Raw genomic sequence first — 25,279 nt, forward strand, 5'->3', positions numbered from 1 at the left:
GCTGAGTAAGTGGTTCATTCTGACTCCAAGCTCCTCTTCTTCCCCCTCCCCACAACACAAGCACAGCCTAGGCCCCTCTCTATACACACTTAGTCCACACTCCCTGAGCATAAAACATTGTGCCCCTTACAGGTCTCCAGATGCAGCGGATTTCAGATTCAATCTGTTGATACCTTATTCATTCACAGAATGTTCATAGCCTTTACATGTACCGCGCCATCCACCCCCACTCTCAAACCTTCACACAAGTCATTTCTAACCTTTTCCTTGAGGAAGGTGTATTGCTAAGAGGTACAATCCATGAATAAAATAACCCTAGTGCATAGTGTGTGTGTGTGTGTGTGTGACAGGTGACAGAAATAATAGCAAGATGGAGAAAGAGACAGAGAAAGGGAGAGGGAGCTCTTCATATTCTTCAATCTTCATATTCAGAATATGGCTCTTGAGACCATAAGACTCGAGGTTCCTACACTGACACTAGCTCTGTGATCCTGAGCAATTCATTTCACTTCTTTCAGCCTGTTTTTTCCTTTGTAAAATGGGAATAATAAGATGGAGCCAAGATGGCAGAGAGTAGTAGATAGGACATTGCCGAAAGTCTCCACAGCTTCCCTCTGAATCAACATTAGATCAAACCTCTGAAAAGATTTTGAAATGACAGAATCCACAAACATTCGGAGTGTAATGCTTTTCCAGCTTAAGATATCTTGGAAGGACTTCAATAAAAGTCTATCTCAGTTGGCAGGGGGGAATATAGTTCAGTGCTGGGAATCTAGCACTCTTAGCAAAAATATAGCAGCATTGGCTACTCTGTCCTGACTTAGAAGGCCAGTAGATCAGCAAACCAGCTATGAGACTTCCAACACAACTACAGAAGGCAAATTGTGAGCCCCTGAACTCTAGCATATCAGGTGGGACTTGGCCAGGCCCTCAACACCTCAACACAGAGTCTACAACATTGGCTCCCACCTTAGGCAGTGAGAAAGCCCTGTCATGCTACAGAGGAAGCTCAAGACAATCTCCCCTATGTCTTAAGAGCAGACCTCAACATTTAAAAAGTGAAAAAGCAAAAAGAGCTCTGACCATAGAGAGCTAGTATGGAGACAGGGAAGATCAGAACAAAAACACAAACATTTTAAGACAAAATGTCTTCAGGTGAAGCTTCATAGGGGAATATAAACTGGTCTGCAGTTCAAAAGACTCTCTTGGAAGAATTTTTTTAAAGATCTTAAAAGAGAAATAGAAGAAAAATGGTGAAAAGAGAGCTATGGGGAGAGTTATGAAAATTGGAAGGAAAAGGAAGCATAGATATTGACTGGAGAAAACACCTTTTTAAAGAATAAATTTGGTGGAATAGAGAAAAATATTCTGAAGAAAACAAATTATTTAAAAACAGAATTGGTAAAATGGGGGAAAATCCACTGAACAAAACAATTTCTTTAAAAATACATTTGGTCAAATGCAAAAGGAGGTGAGAAAATAAGTCACTAAAATCAGAATTGGATAAATGGAAGTGAATACTCAACAAGACATCAAGAATCATTCAAAAAAATTTTTTAAATGAAAATATTGAAGAAAATGTAAAATGCCTCTTTGGAAAAACAACTGACCTAGAAAATAGATCCAGGAGAGAGAATTTAAGAATTATTGGACTACCTGAAAAACCACAATGAAAAAAAGAGCCTAGACAACCTCTTTCAAGAAATGATCAAGGAAACTCCCCCAATATCCTAGAATTGAAGGATAAAATAGTCAGTGAAAGAATATTCTATTTCCCAATCATCTCCTAAAAGAGACCCTCCCAAATGAAAATTCCAAGGAATATTGTAGCTAAATTCCAGAATTATCAGGTCAAGGAGAAAATACCACAAGAAACTATTAAGATATTGAGGAGCCAAAATCAGGATTACCCAAGATACAATAGCTTTCATTCAAAAGGTTTAGAGAACTCGCAATATATCTGGGGCAAAGAAGCTTGGACAGAAACCAAACTAATGAGCAAAATTAAACATTATTTTTCAGGAGAAAAGATAGGCATTAAATGAAAGAGGGGATTGATTTTCAGTCATTTCTGATGAAAAGACAGAACTTAACAGAAAATTTGATCTCCAAATATAAGATTCAAGAGAAGCATAAAAATAATAGGAAAAAATCTATGTTTTTTTAAGATTAAAATGTTTACATCCCTACATGGGAAAATGATATTTATAACTCTTGAGAACTGTATCTTTGTCAGGGTAGATAGAAAGAATATATACTTAGAGGGTGTAAGGTATTAGTTGACTTTAATGTAATGATATAAAAAAGAAATTAGGAGTGAGAAAGAGATTGTACTTGGAGAAGAGAAAAAATGAGTTAAAAAATTACACCACATAAAGAGCACAAAAGACCTATTACAGTTGAAGGAAAGAAGGGAAAAGGATGAGCATTGTTTGAACATTAATCTCATCAGATTTGACTCAAAAAGGGAATAACATAAACATTTAGTTTAGGGTTAGAAATAGCGAATAGGATGAGAAAGAGGAAAGGAGAAGGCTAATAGAAGGGAGGTTAGAAGTAAAAGAGAAAAGGGATAAGAAAAGGAGGCTGAAAAAAGGAAGTGCAGATTGAGAGAGGTGGTGAGAGGGTAGATGGAAAGATAAAAGTATTACTTGGGGAAAACAAGATGGCAAGAAATAACTGCGTTACTAATCTTCTACTATGAAGATAAATAGAATGAACTTTCCCATAAAATGGAAGTGGATAGCAGACTGGATTAAAAACCAGAATCCTACAATATGTTGTTTACCAGAAACACATTGGAAGCAGAAAGATACATACAGAGTAAAGATAAGAGATTGAAGCAGAATCTTATTTTGCTTCAGCTGAAGTGAAAAAAAAAAAAAAAGAAAGAAAAAAAAGAAAAGGAAAGGAAAAAAAAGCAGGAGTAAGGATCTTGATCTCAGACCAAGCAAATGGAAAAATAGTTCTAATTAAAAGAGATAAGGAAGAAAACTACATCTTGCTAAAAGGTACCATAGATAATGAAGGAATATCAATACTATACACATATGCTCCCAGTGAGTTGCAAGAAGAATTAGACAGCAAAATTATACTAGTGAGGGATCTCAATCTCCCTCTTTCAGAACTAGATAAATTTAACCATAAAATAAACAAGAAAGACATTTAGGAGATGAATAGAATTTTAGTAAAGTTAGTTATGATAGACCTCTGGAGAAAATTGAATGGGGATAGAAAGTAATATACCTTTTTCTTAGTGGCATATGGCACTTACACAAAAACTGATTATGTATTAGAGTATAAAAACTTCACAATCAAATGGAGAAAGGCAGAAATGGTAAATGCAGCCTTTTCAGATGATGCAATAAAAATTGCAAGTAATAAAAAGCCTTGGAAAAATAGACCAAAATTAATTGGAAACTAAATAATCCTAGTAGATCAAACAACAAATCAGAGAAACAATCCATAATTTCATTCAAGAGAATGACAATAATAAGACAACATACCACCAATAAGATAAGGCCAAAACAGTTCTTAGGGGAAATTTTATATCACTATATGTTTTCATGAATAAAATAGAGAAAGAGAAAATCATTGAATTGGGCATACAACTAAAAAAAGCTAGAAAAAGAACAAATTAAAAACACCCAATTAAATAGTAAATTAGAAATTCTGAAAATCAGAAGATAGATGAATAAAATTGAAAGTAAGAAAACTATTGAAGTAATGAACAAAACCAAGAGTTGGTTTTATAAAAAAAAACACACAACCAAATAGATAAACCTTTGGTTAAATGGAATAGCAAAAGAAAAAAATTACCAGTATTAAAAATGAAAAGGGTGAAATTATCACCAATAAAGAGGAAATTAAAGCAATAAATAGGAGCTATTTTGCCCAATTGTACACTAATAAATCTGATAATCTAAATAAAATGGATGAATACTTACAAAAATGTAGATTGCCTAGATTCACAGATGAGAAAATTATTGAAATAGTCTTATTTTAGAAAAAAAAAAATTGAACAAGCCAATAATGAAATCCCTAAGAAAAAAATCTTTAGGGCCAGTATTTACAAGTGAATTCTACCAAACATTTAAAGAACTAATTCCAATACTATATAAACTATTTAGAAAAGTAGAAGGAGAAGTCCTACAAATTCCTTTTATAACACAGATATAGTGCTGATACCTAAACCAAGATGAGCCAAAAACAGAGAAAGAAAATTATAGACCAATTGTTCTAATGAATATTGATGTAAATATTAAATAAAATATAAGCAAAGAGATTATAATAGCTTATCTTCAGAATAATACACTATGATCAAGTAGGATCTATACCAGGCATGTAGGCTGGTTCAATATCAAGAAAACTATCAGCATAATTGACCATATTAATAACAAAATTAACAGAAATTCTATGATTACATCAACGGATTTTTAAAAAAGAATTAAAAAATACAATACCAATTCCTATTAAAAACACTAGAGAGCATAAGAATGGATGGACTTTTCTTCAAAATGATAAGAAGCATCTATCTAAAACTATCAGCAAGCATTATATGTAATGAGGATAAACTAGAAGCATTCCCAGTAAGATCAAGGGTGAAACAAAATGTCCATTATCACCACTACTACAACATTGTATCAGATGTTAGCTTTAGCAATAAAATAAGAAAAAAAAAAGGAATTGAAGTAGGCAATGAGAAAACAAAAAATATTATGCTTTGCAGATGATATCATTGTATACTTAGAAAATTCTATAGAATCAACTAAAAAAAAACTACTAGAAACAACTTTACCAAAATTGTAGGACATAAAATAAACCCATATAGATCATCAGCATTTCTGTATATTACCAACAAAGTTCAGCAGCAAGGGATAGAAAGAGAAATCCCATTTAAAATAACTGTAGATAATATATTTGGGAGTCGATCTGCCTAGACAAAGCCAAGAACTATATGAGTACAAAGTTAGATGTAAAATTGGAAGAATATTGTGTTCATGGATAGGCAAGCTAATATAATAAAGATAACAATTCTACCTAAATTAATCTACTTATTCAGTGCATCTGGAAGAACAAAAGGGCAAGAGTTTTAAGGGAATTAACGAATAAAAATCAAGCTGTACCAGATCTAAAACTGCATTATAAAGTAGTGGTCAACAAAACCATTTAATAGTGGATCAATGAAATAGGTTAGGTTCACAAGACACAATAGTTAGAGACTATTGTATACAATATAGTAATCTAGTGTTCAATAACCCAAAAACTTCAGCTTCTGAGCTAAGAACTCACTGACAAAAATTGCTGTGCTGGAAAATAGTAAAACAGAAACTAGGCATTGGCCAATATCTAACATCTATTATACCAAGATAAGCTCAAAGTGGGTTCATGTTTTAGACATAACGGATGATACTATATGTACATTTGAAAAACAAGGGATAGTCTGTTTCTTAGATCTGTGAAGAAGGAAGGAAATTTTGACTAAAGAACTAGAAAGCATTATAAAATGCAAAATGGGTAATTTTTATTACATTAAATTTTAAAAGGCTTTGTATAAACAACCAAATGCAGCCAGGATTAAAAGGGAAGCAGAAAGCTGGTGAAAAAATTTACATTCAGTGTTTCTGATAAAGCCTTAATTTTTAAAATATATAGAAAATTGGCTCAAATTTATAAGAATACAAACCATTCCCCAACTGATAAATGGTCAAAGGGTATGAGCAGACAATTTTAAGATGAAGAAAGTAAAGCCACTTCTAATCATGTGAAAAAAATGCTCTGAATCACTATTCATTAGGGAAACGTAAAGTAAGACAACTTTGAGGTACCACCTCATGCCTCTCAGATTGGCCAAGATGACAGGAAAAGATAATGATATATGTTAGACAGGATGTGGGAAAACTGGGACACTGATACATTGTTGGTAGAATTGTGAACTGATCCAACTGGAGAGCAATTTAAAACTATGCCCAAAGAGCTATTAAACTGTGCATATACCTTTTGATCCAGTAGTGTTTCTACTGGGTCAAATCCCAAAAAGATTTAAAAAAAAGGGAAGAGGACTTAAATGTGCAAATGTTTGTGGCAGCCCTTTTTGTAGTGGCAAGGAACTGGAAATTGAGTGGATGCCCATTAGTTGGAGAATGATTAAATAAGTTATGGCATGTGAATATGATAGAATATTATTTTTCTATAAGAAAAGATCAGCAGGATGATTTCAGAAAACCCTAGAAAGACTTACACGAACTGATGCTGAATGAAGTGAAAAGAACCAAGAGAACATTGCACACACCAACAGTAAGATTATGTGATAATCAATTGTGATGGACTTGGCTATTTTCAACAATGAGGTGATTCAAAAAAAATATTCCAATAAACTTGTGATGGAAAGAGTCATCTGCATCCAGAGAGAGAACTATGGAGATTCTAAATGTAGATAAAAATATGGTATTTTCACCATTTTTCTTGTTTTTGTGGTGAGCTTATTTTTCTTCTTTCTCTTGTCTCCCCTCCCCCTTTTGATCTGATTTTTCTTGTGCAGCATGAGAAATATGGAAATACATTTAGAGGATTTGCACATATTTAACCTATATTACATTGTTTGATGTCTATGGGAGAGGATAGGGAAGAAAGAGAAACATTTGGAATATGTGATTTTTGCAAAGGTAAATGTTGAAAACTTTCTTTGCATGTATTTTGAAAAATAAAAAAGCTATTAAAACTTAAAAATGTGAATAATAAAGATTGGATAGATTAACTGCACAGACTTGTGGTAATTCTCCATAATTTTGGTAATAGTTCTAATAAAAGCTAATTTTTCTAAAGTGCTTCAAAGCCTGCAAAGCACCTTATCAACATTATTTCATTCGATCCTCACTAAAACCTTGGGCACTTGGTACTGCTGTGACCCCCAGTTTACAATTAAAGAAATGGAGTCACACAGAACTGAAATGACATACTCATAGCTACTAAGTGCCTGAATGTGAATTTGAACCTGAGTCTTCCTGACTCCAGGGCTGGTGCTTGAGACATTGCCCTATACAAATGGGACCAAATGAAATCACCATCTTTAAAATGCCAAAGCAGTGGGCCTTTCAGTAGCCAAGAACAATATTCCTCTGGGCCTGGCAACTTGTGTTTGTCAGGGTCAATTCCCCATGAATCACTTTTGTCCTCCCTTTATCGGCCAGAGATCCTGCTCTTGGCAGTAATGACAGAAGCCAAATCAGATTTATCTTTTATTACTGATGGCCCCCTGACCCTAAGTGAAGATGCTTTAATATCTTCGACCAAAAAAAAAAAAAAAAAAAAAAAACAAGAGTGGAAAGACCCCAGGAAAACGCCTTGTGGTGAGAAGAACTGAAGGGATGCCTCCTGAATTGTATGAGGCAACATATGGTAGGGGCAGGGGTTCAGAAGAGGGGCAGGAGGGATCAGACTCAAAAAGTACATAGCTTGTGATAGGTTTTAGTAGGGACAGTTAGGGGATTCCAAATTGCCCAAAGCCAAGGGCAAGGCCTCAGGAAGTCCTGAGATCAAATTCAGCCTCTGGACACTTCCTAGTTGGGTGACCCTCCCTTCCTTTCTGCTTGCGTCAGTTTCCTCAGGATTGTTGTGAGGATCAAATGAATTCATTTTTATAAAGCGCTTGGCACAGTGCCTGGCACAGAGTAGGGACTTTATAAATGTATGTCCTTTTTCTTTCTGATGTGAATGACCCTAACACTCCTTGTCCCTCAGAGTTTTACACTCTCTCCTCCCATTCCTCTTCAGGTAGCTGTGAACTCATGGTCTCACACAGTCTGCCATGCATTTTCATCCTCTGTGTCCCCCCTCATCCCCCTCTCCTTTCTTCCTCATTCATACCCTCGAATTCCGGTTTTTGCTATCCTCCGGGACAGAAAGCCGAGAACTTCGGCTGCTTTGCCGGAGGTTTTTCTGGGACTCACTTTTCAGCGTGATAAACTCCTGCACTATACTCTGTTGAGGAGAGATAAGAAGGGCGTTTGTCTACTACTCCTGCTGCCCTATACACATAGCCTGTCCAGCACTAAATATGAAATAGCCTTGCTTGGACCACTCTGCCCCCTTGTTCCTTTCCCTGCCCTTCCTTGCTGACTATCTGCTCACTTCCACCTCCACCCCATCCATAGCTCCCCCCATCCCGATCCTCAATTCCTCCTAAGCCTAGATTCACTTGGGGGAGGAGGTTGGAAACAGAGGGATGAAAAAGGATATACAGACCCTTCAAAAAAAAATGTAAAACTTCCTGTGGCTTAGCGCACCCCTGGCTCCCTGCCCCCCTGCTCCCCCCAGCATAGGTCCTTTCTTCCAAAGATGAGTCAGGACCAAATGCCAAGGATCAAATGCATGCCCAGCAGTGCCCTGTGAAGGCGCTGAGAGACAGAAGGCTAGCTGGTCTGCTCTGTGCTCAGGAAGGTTCAAATCCTTTGGACCTCTTTGGACATCAGGGAAACTCCGGGTGTGAAAGGGGAGTCCCCTGACCCTGCTTGTAGCCTGCTGTGCCCTGTGGCCTTTCCACCTCCCCCCACAATGCCTCTGGCTCCCCTCAAAATCAAGTAGTGTGTTCTCTGCTCACCCTGATTATGAGGGCCTGCCGACCCTGCTCCCACAACAGGCACACATATAAATAAACACTCAGACTGCGGAAGGGGCCAAGAAGTAATGCTCCCTCCACAGCCCCCAGGCCAAGGCAGCGTCTATACGACGAAAAACACCACATCGAACAACGCCTTAGCGAGTGAATCGGGTTCACTGCACGCCTCATCTGAAAGATTGTGCAGAAATTGGTCATTGCGTGGCCGGGTGCCCTGCCCCCTCCCGCTCTGACCCAGAGGCAGCTCCTCCTCTAGGCTGAGGAGGAGTCAGGGGCGCTCTCTGGGCGCCCACCTGGGTCACAGGGAATGCGGACTGAAGGGGGAGCAGGGACCAGCTGCTCCTACTCGTCCCCTAAGAAGCTCTCGGGCCAGCCCCGCCCTCCTGTGCTCAGCCGGGCCCCTGCCTGACATCTTCACACCTGACCCGCCTTTGCGGCCCCGACACTAGGGCTCACCTGTGCACTCTGTCGCGTGTTCTGTCTCTCCACTTCCCTCATGGTCTTCTTATCTAAGTAATTGTTTTCTTTGACAACTTTCATGGTCCCGTTACTCTTAATGTGGGGGGAAAAGACAGAGGAAGTTTATTTTGTTCAGACTGGAAGCCGTGGAGCCCGGGCTTGAAACAAAGGACAGAATGGCCAACAAACATCCTTTACCACGTGAAACTGCTCCCCAACAAGGGGCAAAGTCTTGCGTTCCCTTCTCGCACCTCACGACTGCCTGGGTGAGGAAGCGGGCCAGGGAGGCTCAATATCTGGCCCAGGGTCCCAATGGTATCCAGCCTTTATACAGTTTGCAAAGCGCCTCCCCAAAGCTATTGCCCAAGATCCTCACGGCAACCCTAGGAAGGAGATGCCATGCCAGTATTATCCGTTTACCAATGAGGAAACTGAGGCAGTGGCTGGACCAGAATCAAATAGTTTACAAATACCAGAGGGAGGATTTCAGCTGAGTAGTTAATAATCATAGCTGACATTTATAACTTAGACTATGTCAGCCACTATGCTAAGAACTGTCTTTTATGATCTTCATCACAACCGGGGAGATAGGTGCTGTTATTGTCCCCATTTTATACCTGAGACAACTGAGTCACACAGGAGAAAGTAAGATGCCCAAGGTCACACAGCTACATTACCCAAAGCTACATTTGACTCAAGTTCTCCTGATTCTAGGTGGTCTTAATCCTCTAGCCTTCATTCCATCTTATTTTCTTCTCTACTGTATTTAGTTTTCTCTTTGATGAAAAAGAAGAGAAAGAGGAAGAGTAGGAGGAAGATTGGTGGCAGGTGCTTCCTTGTTTAGGGGTCTTGAAGCAGTGACTTGTTGTCTTGACCAAAGCAGATGACTCTTGTTCATCAAAACATAAGCTCTCTGAGGCTCCAGATGGTGTCGTCACTTTTGTATGTGCTCCCCCAGCCGCTCTCACACTGTCCCTGACATAAAGTAGGTGTTTCATAATTTCACTGCAATTACTTGCACCCACTTTCAGTAATTCCCGAAGTCACAAATTATATGGTTAGAAGGAACTTGGATAATAAGCCTTCTCAAAGACCATCAGGCTTAAGTGATGCTTTCATTGCTGCTTCCTCATTGGCCACCAGTGGGTCTAGGCCAAGCCCCATTTGGTCACTGTTGACTGTCTCAGGTTGAATGTAAATAGCATCATTTCTACTTTTGCTAGAAACCCTGAGGTCTTCCCCTCCCGGATTCATTAATTTATTTAGAGTTTTTGGATAGGTGAAAGAGGAGATTCTTTGCCTCAATTGCTACCTAGCCTTAATCATTAAATGGATATGACTGAGACCCATTGAAGACCTTAGCTTAAAGAGGCTGAGGTCTCCCATTTCATCCAGGGCCATCTCCAATACTCCTGATCTGTATCTGGCCACTGGGCCCAAATGACTCTGGAGAGGAAACTGAGGCAGATGACTTTGCACAGCCCTTCCTCACTCAAATCCACTTCATTTGCATGTCATGGTATCTCTCTTCCACCCCTCCCCCAGGTCATGGTCTTCTTTGAGAATAAAGAATAAAGGGCAAACAACAACAACAGCAATAACCATTGAAAGCAAAGGATGAAGAAAAACTGTCTGGGAACCCATCCACCCATAAGTATTTATGAAGAAAGGGTCAGGCACACAGAGACAAAGAAGCAATAGGTCCTCATTCTCTCCAGAAAGTTCAAAGAGATGTATATACAGAATCAAGATGATTCAGATAATATAATGAGGGTCAATAAAATGTGCTTGAAGAGGAAGAGCTAAAACTAAAAGTTGGGGAGTCTCAGAAAAGATGTCAGGTATGAAGCAATGATTGAATTGAATGCTGAGTCAGTAAGCATTTATTAAGTGCCTAATATATTAGTTAAGAAGTAGTTAGTATATGCCAGACACTGGGCTAAGATCTGGGGATACAAAAAAAGGCATTTATTTATCAAAATGTTGAGTTCAAAATTCTTTCCCTCTTTTCCTCCCTCATTGAGAAGGCAAGCAATTTGATATAGGTTATACATATGCCCTTATGCAAAATATATTTCCATATTAGTCAAAATGAAAAAAAAATATAAATGCCTCCCCCCACAATAAAAAAAGAAAAAGAAAGAAAGCAAAGAGATTATCTGCTTTGATCTGCATTCAGACACCATCAATTCTTTCTCTAGATCTCGATAGCATTTTTCATCCTAAATTCTTAAGAATTGTCTGATCATTATATTGCTGAAAATGGCTAAGTCATCCACAGTTAATCATTAAACAATACTACTGTTGTAGTAGTTCTCCTAGTTCTGCTCATTTCACTTTGTATCAATTCATATAAATCTTCCCAGTTTTTTTCTGAAATTTGTTTACTCATTATTTCTAAGTATAATAGTATTCCATCACAAACATTTATCACAATTTCTTTAGATTTCCCTAATCAATGGATATCTCCTCAGTTTCCAATTCTGTCATTACAAAAAGAGCTGCTGTAAAGATTTTTGTACATATAGGTCTTTTGCCACTTTGATCTCTTTGAATACAGATCCAATAGTGGTATAGCTTGGTCAAAAGGTATGCACAGTTTTATAGCCCTTTGGGAATAGTTTCAAATTGTTCTACAGAATGGTTGTCAGTTCAAACTAATACGACAATGATTCTTTAGTGTCTCAATTTTCTCATATCCCTTCCAAAATTTGTAATTTTCCTTTTCTGTTATGTTAGTCAATCTAATAACTGTGGGATGGTACCTCAAAGTCATCTTAATTTAAATTTCTCTAATTAATAATGTTTTAGAACATTTTATATTACTATAGATAGCTTTATTACTTCATCTGAAAACTACATATTCTTTGACCATATGTTATTTGGGAAATGGCTCTTATTTTTATAAATTTCACTCCATTCTCTATATATTTGAAAAATTAGGCCTCTTTTAGGGAAACATGCTATACCTTTTTTCACAATTAAGATTACTCTGTGTATTCCGGCCAAGATGGTGGAAAGGACACACATATCTACTTAATCTTCATCTTTACTTTCAGAATTTATTTCATGAAAAACCTCAGAATTAGTGCTTGACTGGAAAAAAAGCCCACAAATAATTACCAACAGAAGACATCCTTGAAATTCACCAGAAAAGGTCTGTTTTTGTTTGAGGGCGGGGATGGTCAGATCAGGTGCAGGCTGAGGATAGGCAGTGAGAGGACACTGAGCAGATGGTGGGGTGTGATCTCAGCCGTTTCTGTGGAAAGAACTTTACCATAGTGGATACGCTACCCTGGCAGCAAGCCAGTAGACCAGCTGATAAGCTATAAACACAGGAAGTAAAAACTATAACCCTGAAAAGCTAGGGTCTCTCAGGTCCTGGCCACACCCACCCAGAGTGTCTCAGCATGCTCTCAGAGTCTCAGAGAGCAGAAGCAGCACAGCCATTGATGTCCTGCTAGTGCCTCACTGCTGCCCCCCCACAGTCTGTAGAGGAAACTCAGTAATACCATCCAGCCCCACCCACCCAAAAAAAAAGCAGATTGCATTTATTTTTTTGCTAGTTTGTCTTATTTGATTCTTCTCTGACAAAATGAGCAAAAAAAAAATGGACTCTAACTATTGATAGCTTCTATATGGATAGAGAGCAGACTTTAAACCATGAGGAGACTAAAAGCAGACTGTATCCAGATGAATCCCCAAAAGGGAATATGATCTGCTCCTAAACACACAAGACTCTCATAGAAGAAATTTAAAAGGTTCTTGCAAGAGAGCTAGAAGAAAAATGGGAAAAGGAAAGGGAAGCTTGGCAGAAGAGTCAGGATAAGTCATCCCACTTATTTAAATCAAATCCTTGAAAAACAGAATTAGTGAATTGGGAGAAGAAAATAGCTCTCTAAAAAATAAAATTGGCAAAATGGAAAAAAAATTCCATAGAACAAAACAAACTCACTTAAAAACTCAATTGGATATTAGGAAAACCATTAGAAAAAGACATAAAAAAGTGAGTGAAGAAAATAATTCATTGAAAATCAGAATTGAACAAATGGAATTGAATAACTCATGGAGACACCAAGAATCAGTCAAGTAAAACCAAAAAAATGAAACAATGGAAAAAAATGTCAAATACCTTCTTGGGAAAACAACAGACCTGGAAAACAGATATAGGAGAGACAATCTGAGAATATGATGAAAAATATGATGAAAAAAGGCCCTGGACACTATTTTCCAGGAAGTGATCAAAGAGAACTGCCCAGAAGTTATAGAAATAGAGGATAAAATAGACATCGAAAGAATTCATCAATCACCTACTGAAAGGGACCCTAAAATCAAAAACAAAGAAATATAGTGGCTAAATTCCAGAACTATCAAACCAAAGAAAAAATATTAAAAATTGCCAGAAAAAAATCAATTCAAATATAGAGGAGCCACAATAAGGATTACCCAGGATCTAGCAGCATCCACATTAAAGGATCGAAGGGCTTGGAATCTGATATTCCGAAAAGCTAAAGAACTTGGTATGCAGCCAAAAATAACTTACCCAGCCAAAATGAACATTTTTTTCCAGGGAAGAAGATGGACATTCAATGAAATAAGTGAAATGTATCTATTTCTGATGAAAAAACCGGAACTAAACAAAAAAGGTAAATCTCCAAATATAGCACTCAAGAGATATCTAAAAAGGTAAAAAGAAATCTTGGGAACTATATTTCTGTCATAAAGATATATAAAGAACACATGTATATTTGTTCTAGGAACTAGAGGTGGAAAGAAAATTGTACCAGAAAAAGGGTAAAGTTGGGGGTACTACATCTAACTAAGAGGTAAAGGAAACCTATTATATCTGAGAGAAAGATTGGAGGGGGATGAGCATAGTGTGTATCATACTTTCATCAGAATTGGCTTAAAGAGAAAAAAATATTAGACATATTCAATTTATGGTGAAACTTCCTCCACCTCATTAAAAGTGGGAGGGAAAAAGTGAAAAGGGAAGGAGTAAGCTAAGCGGAAGGGAATACAGAAATTGTGAGGAAAAAGGTAAGGTAGGGGGAGGAACTCTAAGGTAGGGGGAGGGATACTAAAAAAGGAAGGCTGTGAGAAGCAAGTGGTACTCACAAGTTTAATACTGGGGAGAGGGGGAAGGAGGAAGGAAAGGAGAAAAGCATAAGCAAGGGTTAACAAGATGGCAAATAATACAGAACTGGTAATTTTAACTATAAATGTGAATGGGGTAAACTCTCCCAATAAAGAGGAAGCGGTTAGCAGACTGGATTAAAAGCCAGAATCCTACAATATGTTGCTTACAGGAAACACAGTTGAAGCATGGTGATACTTACAGAGTAAAGGTAAAAGGTTGGAGCAGAATCTACTATGATTCAAATGAAGTAAAAAAGGAGGAGTAGCCATTCTCATCTCAGATCAAGCAAAAGCAAAAATTGATCTAATTAAAAGAGTTAAGGAAGGGCACTATATCTTGCTAAAGGATAGCATAGATAATGAAGCAACATCAATATTAAACATGTATGCACCAAGTGGTGTAGCATCTAAATTCTTAAAAGAGAAATTAAGAGAGCTGCAAGAAGCAATAGACAGCAAAACTATAATAGTAGAAGATCTCAACCTTGCACTCTCAGAATTAGATAAATCAGACCCAAAATAAATAAGAAGTCAAAGAGGTAAATAGAATACTAAAAACATTAGATATGATAGATCTATGGAGAAAACTAAATGGAGACAGGAGTATATTTTCTTCTCAGCAGTTCATGGGACCTATACAAAAATTGACCATATATTAGGACATAAAAACTCAAATGCAGTAAGGGAAATAATAAATGCATCCTTTTCAAACCATGATGCAATGAAAATTACATTCAAGCCAGAGGAAAATAGACCAAAAAATAATTGGAAACTAAATAATCTCATACTAAAGAATGATTGGATGAAACAGCAAATCATAAACATAATTAATAACTTCACCCAAGAAAATGACAATAATGAGACATCATACCAAAATGTGTAGGATGCAGCCAAAATGATAATAAGGGGAAATTTTATATCTCTAGAGGCCTACTTGCATAAAATAGAGAAACAGAAGGTCAATGAATTGGGCTTGCAACTAAAAATGCTAGAAAAGAAACAAATTAAAAACCCCCAGTCAAACTCTAAACTTGAAATTCTAAAAAGAAATAATAAAATTGAAAGTTAAAAAAAAAGCCTATTGAATTAATTAATAAAACTAAGAGTTGGTTCTATGAAAAAACAACAGCAATAAAATAGACAAACCCTTAGTAAATCTGATTAAAAAAAGGAAAGAGGAAAATCAAATTGTTAGTCTTAAAAATTAAAAGGGAGAACGGGCCACTAATGAAGAGGAAATTAGAGCAATAATTAGATAGATGCAGAAAAAGCATTTGATAAAATCCAACATCCATTTCTAATAAAAACACTTGAGAGGATAGGAATAAATAGATTTTTCCTTAAAATAGTCAGAAGCATATATTTAAAACTCTCAGTAAGCATCATATGTAATAGGGATAAAGTGAAATCTTTCCCAGAAAGATCAGGAGTGAAACAAGGTTGCCTATCATATCACCAATATTATTCAATATTGTATTAGAAACACTAGCCTCGGCAATGAGTCAAGAAAGAGATTAAAGGAATTAGAGTAGATAATGAGAAAACCAAATTATCACTCTTTGCAGATGATATATATGATGGTATACTTAGAGAACCCCAAAGATTCTATAAAAAGCTATTAGAAATAATTCACAACTTTAGCAAAGTTGCAGGATACAAAATAAATCCACATAGTCCTCAGCATTTTTATACATCACCAATAAAATCCAACAGCAAGAGATACAAAGAGATGTTCTATTCAAAATAACTGTCGATAGCATACAATATTTGGGAATCTATCTACCAAAGGAAAGTCAGGAATTATATGAGCAAAATTACATAACACTTTCCACACAAATAAAGTCAGATTTAAATAATTGGAAAAATATTAAATGCTCTTGGATAGGCCGAGCGAATATAATAAAGATGGCAATGTTCCCTAAACTAATCTATTTATTTAGTATATACCAATCAGACTCCCAAAAAACTATTTTAATGACTTAGAAAAAATAACAACAAAATTCTTATGGAAGAACAAAAGGTCAAGAATTTCAAAGTAATTAGTGAAAAAAGAAATCTAATGAAAGTGGCCTAGCTGTACCTGATCTAAAACTATATTATAAAGCAGCAGTCACCAAAGCCATTTGGTATTAGCTAAGAAATAGATTAGTTGATCAGTGGAATAGGTTAGGTTCATGACACATAACAGTCAATAACTGTAGCAATCTAGTGTTTGACAAACCCAAAGATTCCAACTTTTGGGATAAAAATTCATTATTTGACAAGAACTGCTGGGAAAACTGGAAATTAGTATGGCAGAAATTAGGCATGGACTCACACTTAACACCATATAACAAAATAAGATCAAAATGGGTCCTTGATTTAGGCATAAAGAACAAGATCATAAATAAATTAGAGGAATATAGGATAGTTTACCTCTCAGACTTGCAGAAGAGGAAGGAATTTATGACCAAAGAAGAACTAGAGATCATTATTGATCACAAAATAGAAATTTTTGATTACATCAAATTAAAAAGCCTTTGTACAAACAAAACTAATGCAAACAAGATTAGAAAGGAAGCAACAAACTGGGAAAACATTTTTACAATTAAAGGTTCTGATAAAGGCCTCATTTCCAAAATATATAGAGAATTGACTCTAATTTATAAGAAATCAAGCCATCCTCCAATTGATAAATGGTCAAAGGATATGAACAGACAATTTTCAGATGATGAAATTGAAACTATTTCCACTCATATGAAAGAGTGTTCCAAATCACTATTGATCAGAGAAATGAAAATTAAGACAACTCTGAGATAGCACTACACACCTGTCAGATTGGCTAAGATGACAAGAAAAAATAATGATGAATGTTAGAGGGAATGCGGGAAAACTGGGACACTGATGCATTGTTGATGGAGGTATGAACAAATCCAACCATTCTGGAGAGCAATCTGGAATTATGCCCCAAAACTTATCAAACTGTGCATACCCTTTGATCCAGCAGTACTACTACTGGGCTTATATCCCAAAGAAATACTAAAGAAGGGAAAGGGATCCACATAAATCCTCAGCATTTTTATACATTACCAACACAATACAACAGCAAGAGATACAAAGAGAAATCCCATTCAAAATAACGGTCGATAGTATAAAATATTTGGGAATATATCTACCAAAGGAAAGTCAGGAATTATGTGAGCAAAATTACAAAACACTTGCCACAAAAATAAAGTCAGATTTAAATAATTGGAAAGACATTCAGTGCTCTTGGATAGGCCGAGCGAATATAATTAAGATGACAATACTCCCTAAACTAATCTATTTATTTAGTGCTATACCAATCAGACTTCCAAGAAACTATTTTAATAACCTAGAAAAAATAACAACAGAATTCATATGGAACAACAAAAAGTCAAGAATTTCAAGGGAAGTAATGAAAAAAAAATTAAGTGAAGGTGGTCTATCGGTACCTGATCTAGAACTGTATTATAAAGCAACAGTCACCAAAACCATTTGGTATTGGCTAAGAAATAGACTAGTTGATCAGTGGCATAGGTTAGGTTCACAGGGCAAGATAGTGAATAAAAATAGCAATCTAGTGTTTGACAAACCCAAAGATCCCAAATTTTGGGATAAGAATTCATTATTTGACAAAATCTGCTGGGAAAACTGGAAATTAATATGGCAGAAACTAGGCATGGACTCACATTTAACACCACATACTAAGATTAGATCAAAATGGGTCCAAGATTTAGGCATAAAGAACGAAATCATAAATAAATTGGAGGAACAGGGGATGGTTTACCTCTCCGACTTGTGGAGGAGGAAGGAGTTTGTGTCCAAGGGAGAACTAGAGACCATTATTGATCACAAAATAGAAAATTTTGATTACACCAAATTAAAAAGTTTCTGCACAAACAAAATTAATGCAAACAAGATTAGAAGGGAAGTAACAAATTGGGAAAACATTTTTACAGTTAAAGATTCTGATAAAGGCCTCATCTCCAAAATATACAGAGAATTGACTTTAATTTATAAGAAATCAAGCCATTCTCCAATTGATAAATGGTCAAAGGATATGAACAGACAATTTTCAGTTGATGAAATTAAAACTATTTCCACTCATATGAAAGAGTGTTCCAAATCACTATTGATCAGAGAAATGCAAATTAAGACAACTCTGAGGTATCATTACACACCTGTCAGATTGGCTAAGATAACAGGAACAAATAATGATGAATGTTGGAGGGGCTGTGGGAAAACTGGGACACTGATGCATTGTTGGTGGAGTTGTGAAAGAATCCAACCATTCTGGAGAGCAATCTGGAATTATGCCCAAAAAGTTATCAAAATGTGCATACCCTTTGACCCAGCCATACTACTACTGGGCTTATATCCCAAGGAAATACTAAAGAAAGGAAAGGGACCTGTATGTGCCAAAATGTTTGTGGCAGCCCTTTTCATAGTGGCTAGAAGCTGGAAGATGAATGGATGTCCATCAATTGGAGAATGGTTGGGTAAACTATGGTATATGAAGGTTATGGAATATTATTGTTCTGTAAGAAATGACCAACAGGAGAAATACAGAGAGGTTTGGAGAGACTTACATCCACTGATGCTAAGTGAAACGAGCAGAACCAGAAGATCAATATACACTTCAACAATGATACTGTATGAGGATGTATTCTGATGGAAGTGGATATCTTCAACATAGAGAAGAGCTAATCCAATTCCAATTGATGGACAGAATCAGCTACATCCAGAAAAGGAACACTGGGAAATGAGTGTAAACTGTTATTTTTACCTTCTGAATCCAATTCTTTCTGTGCAACAAGAAATTTGGTTCTACACACATATGTTGTATCTAGAATATACTGTAATATATTTAACATGTATAAGACTGCTTGCCATCTGGGGGAGGGGGTTGGGGGAGGAAGGGAAAAAATCTGAACAGAAGTAAGTGCAAGGGATAATGTTATAAAAAATTACCCATGCATAGGTACTGTCAAAAAAAGTTATAATTATAAAATAAAATAAAAATTAAATTAAAAAAAAAAGGGAAAGGGACCTGTATATGCCAAAATGTTTGTGGCAGCCCTCTTTGTAGTGGCTAAAAACTGGAAAATGAATGGATGCCCATCAATTGGAGAATGGATGGGCAAATTGTGGTATATGAATGTTAGGGAATATTATTGTTCTGTAAGAAATGACCAGCAGGATGAATACAGAGAGGCTTGGAGAGATTTACATGAACTGATGCTGAGTGAAATGAGCAGAACCAGGAGATCACTATACGCTTCAACAACAATACTGTATGATGATGTATTCTGATGAAAGTGGATATCTTTGACAAAGAGAAGATCTAATTCAGTTTCAATCGATCAATGATGGACAGAATCAGCTACACCCAAAGAGGGAACACTGGGAAATGAGTGTGAACTGTTTGCATTTTTGTTTTTCTTCTCAGGTTATTTTTACCTTCTGAATCCAATTCTTCCTGTGCAACAGAACTGTTCTGTTCTGCACACACATATATAAAGTATCTAGGATATACTATAACATATTTAGCATGTACAAGATTGCCTGTCATCTAGGAGAGGGAGTGGAGGGAGGGAAGGGAAAAATTGGAACAGAAGTAAGTGCAAGGGATAATGTTGTAAAAAATTACCCATGCTTATGTCAATAAAAAGTTATAATTATTAAAAATAAAATAAAATAAAAAGACAAAAAAAGATTACTATGTGTTCCTTCTATCCCACTATTTCCCCCTCCTCCTACTCTTCCTCTTCCTCCTCCTCTTCTTCTTGTTCTTCATCTGACTGTGGCTAAGCAGACCAATATGATCTTAGAATGCTCTGTCACAAGTTTAACACTATTTGCATCTCTATGAACTTCTCTAACTTTGCTTATCTTGTGTTTCTTCTGAGCTAATTCAATTATGCTTTGTCCATAGAGTACTCTACCTTCTCTGATGAGGGCACACCAAGCTAGGCAGTCCTATGCCAGTGTCTCCCATGTCATAAATCAATTCTAAAGTTTTTGTAACAATAGTTTTAATATTTTCAAAACACATGAAAAGATAGTTATCATTCACCCCCACAAAATCCTGTTTTCCAAATCCCTCTCCCTCCATCCCTTCCTTTCCTAGACAGCAAGTATGCTAAACATGAGCAATTCTTCCTAACATACATCTACATATTGTTCTGCATATGAAAAATCAGATCAAAAGGAGAAAAAAATGAGAAAAAACAAGCAAGCAAACAACAACAACAACAAAAAGGTGAAAGTATTGTGTTGTGATCTACATTCAGCCCTATAGTCTTCTCTCTGGATGAAGATTGCTCTATCATAAGACTATTGGAATTGACCTGAATCACTTCATTTTTGAAAAGAGCCAAGTCCATCAGAGTTAATGATCAGATAGTGCAGTTTTATAGCCCTTTGGGGATAGTTCCAAATTGCTCTCCAGAATGATTGGATCACTTCACAATTCCATCAACAATGTAGTAGTGTCCTGTTTTCCCACATCTCCGCCAACATTTATCATCATCTTTTCTTGTAAAAATTCTTAAGTTTTTAAGAGAAACCTTGAGAGTATTCTTCTATCACTTGTTCTGACCATCTCATGACTGCTTGCACCTGTGTGAGTTCTACATAAAATAGGCTTATTGTCAAATGTATGTTTGGCATTCGAACAATGTGGCCAGCTCAATAGAGCTATGTTCTCTGCAACAGAGTTGGAATGCTTGACAGTTTAGTTGGAGAAAGGATCTCAGTTTCTGGTATCTTATCCTCCAGGTGATCTTCAGACTCTTCCTAAGACAATTCAAATGGAGTGATTCAGTTTTCTGTCATGTTGCTGGTAGACTGTCCAGGTTTTACAGCATACAATAATGGGTTCAGTTCAATGACTCTGTAAACTTTCAAATTGGTAACCTGTTTAATACCTCTCCCACACTTTACTTCAGAGCCGCCAAAACACTGAACTACCTCTGGCTATGTGTATGTCAATCTCATTATCAGTATGGACATCCCTGGAAAATATTTTGCCAAGTTATACTGCCAAGGAGTTTATTCAAAGCATTCAAAAGTGCTGGATTTATCATAGATTTATTCTTTCCAAGCTGAATATTCACATTCAACAAAAGCTGCAATCCAAAAGCAAATGGGATGTCAATGAATGGGAATGCTTCTCTGAGAGGGAACAGTTTGTTGTCCACTTAGAGGATATTTGAGCCAACACACACACAGTTGGCAACAGCAGAGCAGAAGAGTGGAAAGCTTTCAGAAACTTGGTATAGAGCACTACATTTGGTCATCTGGGTGAGAACACTCATAGACATCAAGACTGGTTTGATGAAAATGATGAGGAAATTCAGAAACTGCTAAATAAAAAAACAAAAATTCCACAGGGTTTACCAGCAGGAATCCTTACCAGTAGAAGAGTTCATCCGTTTCTAAGAAGGTAGCATTCAATTCCACCAAAAGGAAAGTACAATTGAAACTTAAGAGAGATGCAGGATTCTTGGCTCAGTAAGAAAGCAGATCAGTTTTATGCTGATAGTAACAATTTAAAATATTTTTATAATGCATTGAAAGCTATTTGTGGGCCTAAGACCTATGGTGCATCTCAACTACTCAGTGTCACATCGATTAGTGATAAGATCCTTGAGAGATGGGCTGAACATTTCCATAGTGTTCTCAACAGACCATCATCAATCAATCCTGAAGCTACTGAACATTTATCTCAAGTTAAAATCTTCAAAAGTATTTTGCTTTTGATTGTAGCCTCTTTCAATCTGCCCTTCTTTATGTCAGCTCAAACCTTTAACTTCTACCCCTCCTACTTTCCTTTAGGGTATGATAGAGTGGGGATAGTATTTCTTATTAGAGGCTTTTCCAGTGAGAAGTTCAAGCATTACTCCCCCCACTTTTTCCATTTTCCCATCCACAGTAAAAGCTCTTGCATGCTTCTTTTATGTGAGATAATCACCCCATTCTAATTCTTTTCCCCTTCTTTCAGTATATTCCCTCTTCCCATCCCTTAATTTTAGCTCATCATATCCAACTTAGACCTATGCCCTCTGTCTCTGAATATTCTTTCTAAGTGTCCTAATAATGATAGTAATTCTTAGGAATTACAAGTTTCATCTTTCCAGATAGGCATATAAACAGTTCAAACTTAATGAATCTCTTATGATTTCTATTGCCTATTTACTTTTTTATGCTTCTTTGAGTCTTGTATTTGAAAATCAAAATTTTCAGCTTTATTCTTTTCATTCGAAAACTTGAAAATTCTGTTTCTTTAAATTAAAAACTTTCCCCTGAAGGATATACTCAGTTTTTCAGGATAGGTTATACTAGGTCCTTTGCCCACTGTCACATTCCATGTCTTCTAATACTTTAATATAAAAACTACTAAATCTTTTGTTATCCTGACTGTGTCTCCATGACATGTGAATTACTTCTTTCTGGTTACTTGCAATATTTTTTTTCTTTGTCTGGGAGCTCTGTAATTTGACTATAATATTCCTGGGAGTTTTCATTTTGGGAGTTCTTTCAGGTACTGATCAATGAATTCTTTCCGTTTCTATTTACTCTCTGATTCTAGACTATCAGGTCAGTTTTCCTTGAGAATTTCTTGAAAGATAATGTTTAGGCATCTCTCTTTCTTTGAATATGGCTTTCTGGTAGCAGTTTAATAATTTTTAAATGATCTCTCCTTGATTTTCTTTCCAAATTAGTTGTTTTTCCAATGAAATATTTCACATTTTCTTCTATTGTTTTATTCTCTTGATTTGGTTTGATTGTTTCTTGATGTCTCATGGAATCATTAGCTTTAACTTGCCCAGTTTTAATTATTAAGGACATATTTATTCAGTGACCTTTTGGACATCCTTTTCCACTTGGCCAACTCTACTTTTTAAGTAGTTCTTTTCTTCAATGAATTTTTATATATGTTATCCCATGGGGCCAGTTTTACTTTTGAAGGAATTCTTCTCTTCTGTAAATTTTTGTTTTTGTTTTAGCATTTGGCCTATTCCCTTTTAAAAATTTTCTTCATTTTTTGTGCCACAAATTGTTGACTCTTTTATTATTATTTTCGTGCATCACTCTCATTCCTTTCCCTAATTTTTTCTTTATCTCTCTTATTTGACTTAAAAAAAACCAAACTTTTTTTAAGGATTCTTTTCAAGTCTAAGATCAATTCACATTTTTCGCTGAGACTTTGGATCAGCAAATTTTGATTCTGTTTTTTTCTGAGTTTGTGTTTTGATTTTCCTTGTCACTAAAATAACTGCAATATGCTCTTGTTGTTAGTTGTTTGCTCATTTTCCAGACTCTTTTATGACTTTTAATGTTGTTAAAGTTGGGCTCTGCTCCTGAGGAGAAGGGGTCACTTTTCCAAACTTCAGGATTTTTGTGCAGCTCTTTTCAGAGCTAGTACTGGGTGTCAGTAAGTTTTTGGTTCTTCCAGATAAGTTTTCAGTTTTTAGATTTAAGATGAGGTGTGGTCACTGTTCTCCTGTTATGTGCTCTAATCTGTGAGTGGCTACATGCACTCTTTTTCACTTTGAAATCGTGACTAGGATTCCTGCTTCCCTACAGCTATAATCTCTGGCAGGCTAGTGCTCCTCTTCACCCTGAGATTGCAACCCATGTCTGTGATACAGATCTGAGTATGGGTAATGCAAGAAGGTCTAGCTCCCAGTGTCTGCAAAGAGACTCCTGTAATCTCCTTCTGACCAGTTGTTCACCCCCTTTCCATCTGTGGGTTGAAAACTCTGGTAACCACTGCCAATTCAGTTGTCCCCAAACCCTGCTGCTGGCGTACTGAAATGTTGCCTGAGCTGCATTACATTTTACTTTCATCCCAATGCAACAGAACCTTCTTGCTGACCTAGATTTTGTTGGTCTGGAAAATTGTTTCACTCTATCCTTTTTTGACTTATGCTGCACCAGAATTTGTTTTGAACCATTATTTAAAGTTCATTTGAGGATCAAAGTCAAGAAATAGGCTGAGAAAATCAGCAAATAATAACAGCAAAAAACCCTGCTCATGAAAAGTTATAATAAGAGGGAAGGTCAAGACAAAAACTCAGAAAATACAGTGGAAAATAGCTACAAGCATAGCCTCAAAGAAAAATAAAAATTGTGTGAAAACCAATGAATTTGTGGAAGAGATATAGAAAGAGCAAAAAAAAAATAAAAACTAAATCAGAATGATAAAGTAAAAATTGGAAGAAAATGAGAGGAAAACAAACAAATTATGAAATAATAATTAAAGTTTTGTAAAGAGGCTAGTGACACAGTTGATAAAATGCCAAAGACTAAACTTGTGAGTTCAAATCTAGCCCCAGATCCTAAATAGCTAGGTGACCCCTGGGCAAGTCACTTGTTCTGTTTACCCCAGTTTTCTCATCTATAAAATGAACTGGAGAAGGAAACAGTAAACCACTCTGGTATCTCTGTCAAGAAAACCCCAGATAGGATCAGGAAGAATCAGACACGACTGAACACCAATAACAAAAGAGGCACAAAAAATAGAATTGGCCCAGTGATAGATGTCCAGGGACACCATGCTGTTCACCATCATCACTGACTTCATTCCTGCACTCTCTGTGCCTTTCCCCAAGCTGTGCCTAGAACATTCCCCTTCCTCCTCTGAATGTCTGTGAGCTTCCCTGACTTAGCTCTGCTCTCACCTGTTGGTCTGCCCACCTCAGCTCAGTGCTTCCTTTGCTGTTTCCCTCCCTTTTATGCTGCATAAAGGCTTGCTTTACCTATTGTCTCCCCCATTCAACTGCACTCCTGGAAGTCAGGACCCTAGCTCTTGCCTTTCTCAGTTTCTCCAGGCTTGGCACAGCCTAAGTGCTGTTTGTGTGCAGGGGACTGATGTTATTCACCTAGTGAACTCTGCAGTCTAAAGGCAAAAACCGTTTTCTGTTAAGGACCATGCTTAAGTGCACTGTAAGGGGCAGGTCAGTTCTCCAAGAATCTCCACAGCTGTGAACATCTGAAGGCGTTGTGGGGCAGCCTTTACTGACACAGGTGTTACTTATGGACTGGGGAAATAAATTG

The 25,279-nt window shown here is 36.6% G+C and overlaps 1 protein-coding gene across 5 annotated transcripts in view; it reads right to left on the reverse strand.

Annotated features, from left to right (window-relative positions):
- Positions 1-25,279, reverse strand: part of NT5C1B (5'-nucleotidase, cytosolic IB) — a 48,022-nt gene that overhangs the window by 19,805 nt on the left and 2,938 nt on the right. For 3 of the 5 annotated variants that reach the window (XM_074285392.1, XM_074285391.1, XM_074285390.1), the window contains exons 2-4: positions 9,074-9,169; positions 8,600-8,788; positions 7,867-7,980 (exon numbers count right to left, since the gene is read on the reverse strand). In XM_074285392.1, the coding sequence (XP_074141493.1) occupies positions 7,867-7,980; positions 8,600-8,788; positions 9,074-9,169 (399 nt within the window). The remainder of the gene's footprint in view (positions 1-7,866; positions 7,981-8,599; positions 8,789-9,073; positions 9,170-25,279) is intronic. The other 2 variants (XM_074285393.1, XM_074285394.1) reach the window with 2 other exon arrangements.

This window comes from Sminthopsis crassicaudata, chromosome 2 (genome assembly GCF_048593235.1).
Source record: "Sminthopsis crassicaudata isolate SCR6 chromosome 2, ASM4859323v1, whole genome shotgun sequence".
Lineage (NCBI taxonomy): Eukaryota > Metazoa > Chordata > Mammalia > Dasyuromorphia > Dasyuridae > Sminthopsis > Sminthopsis crassicaudata.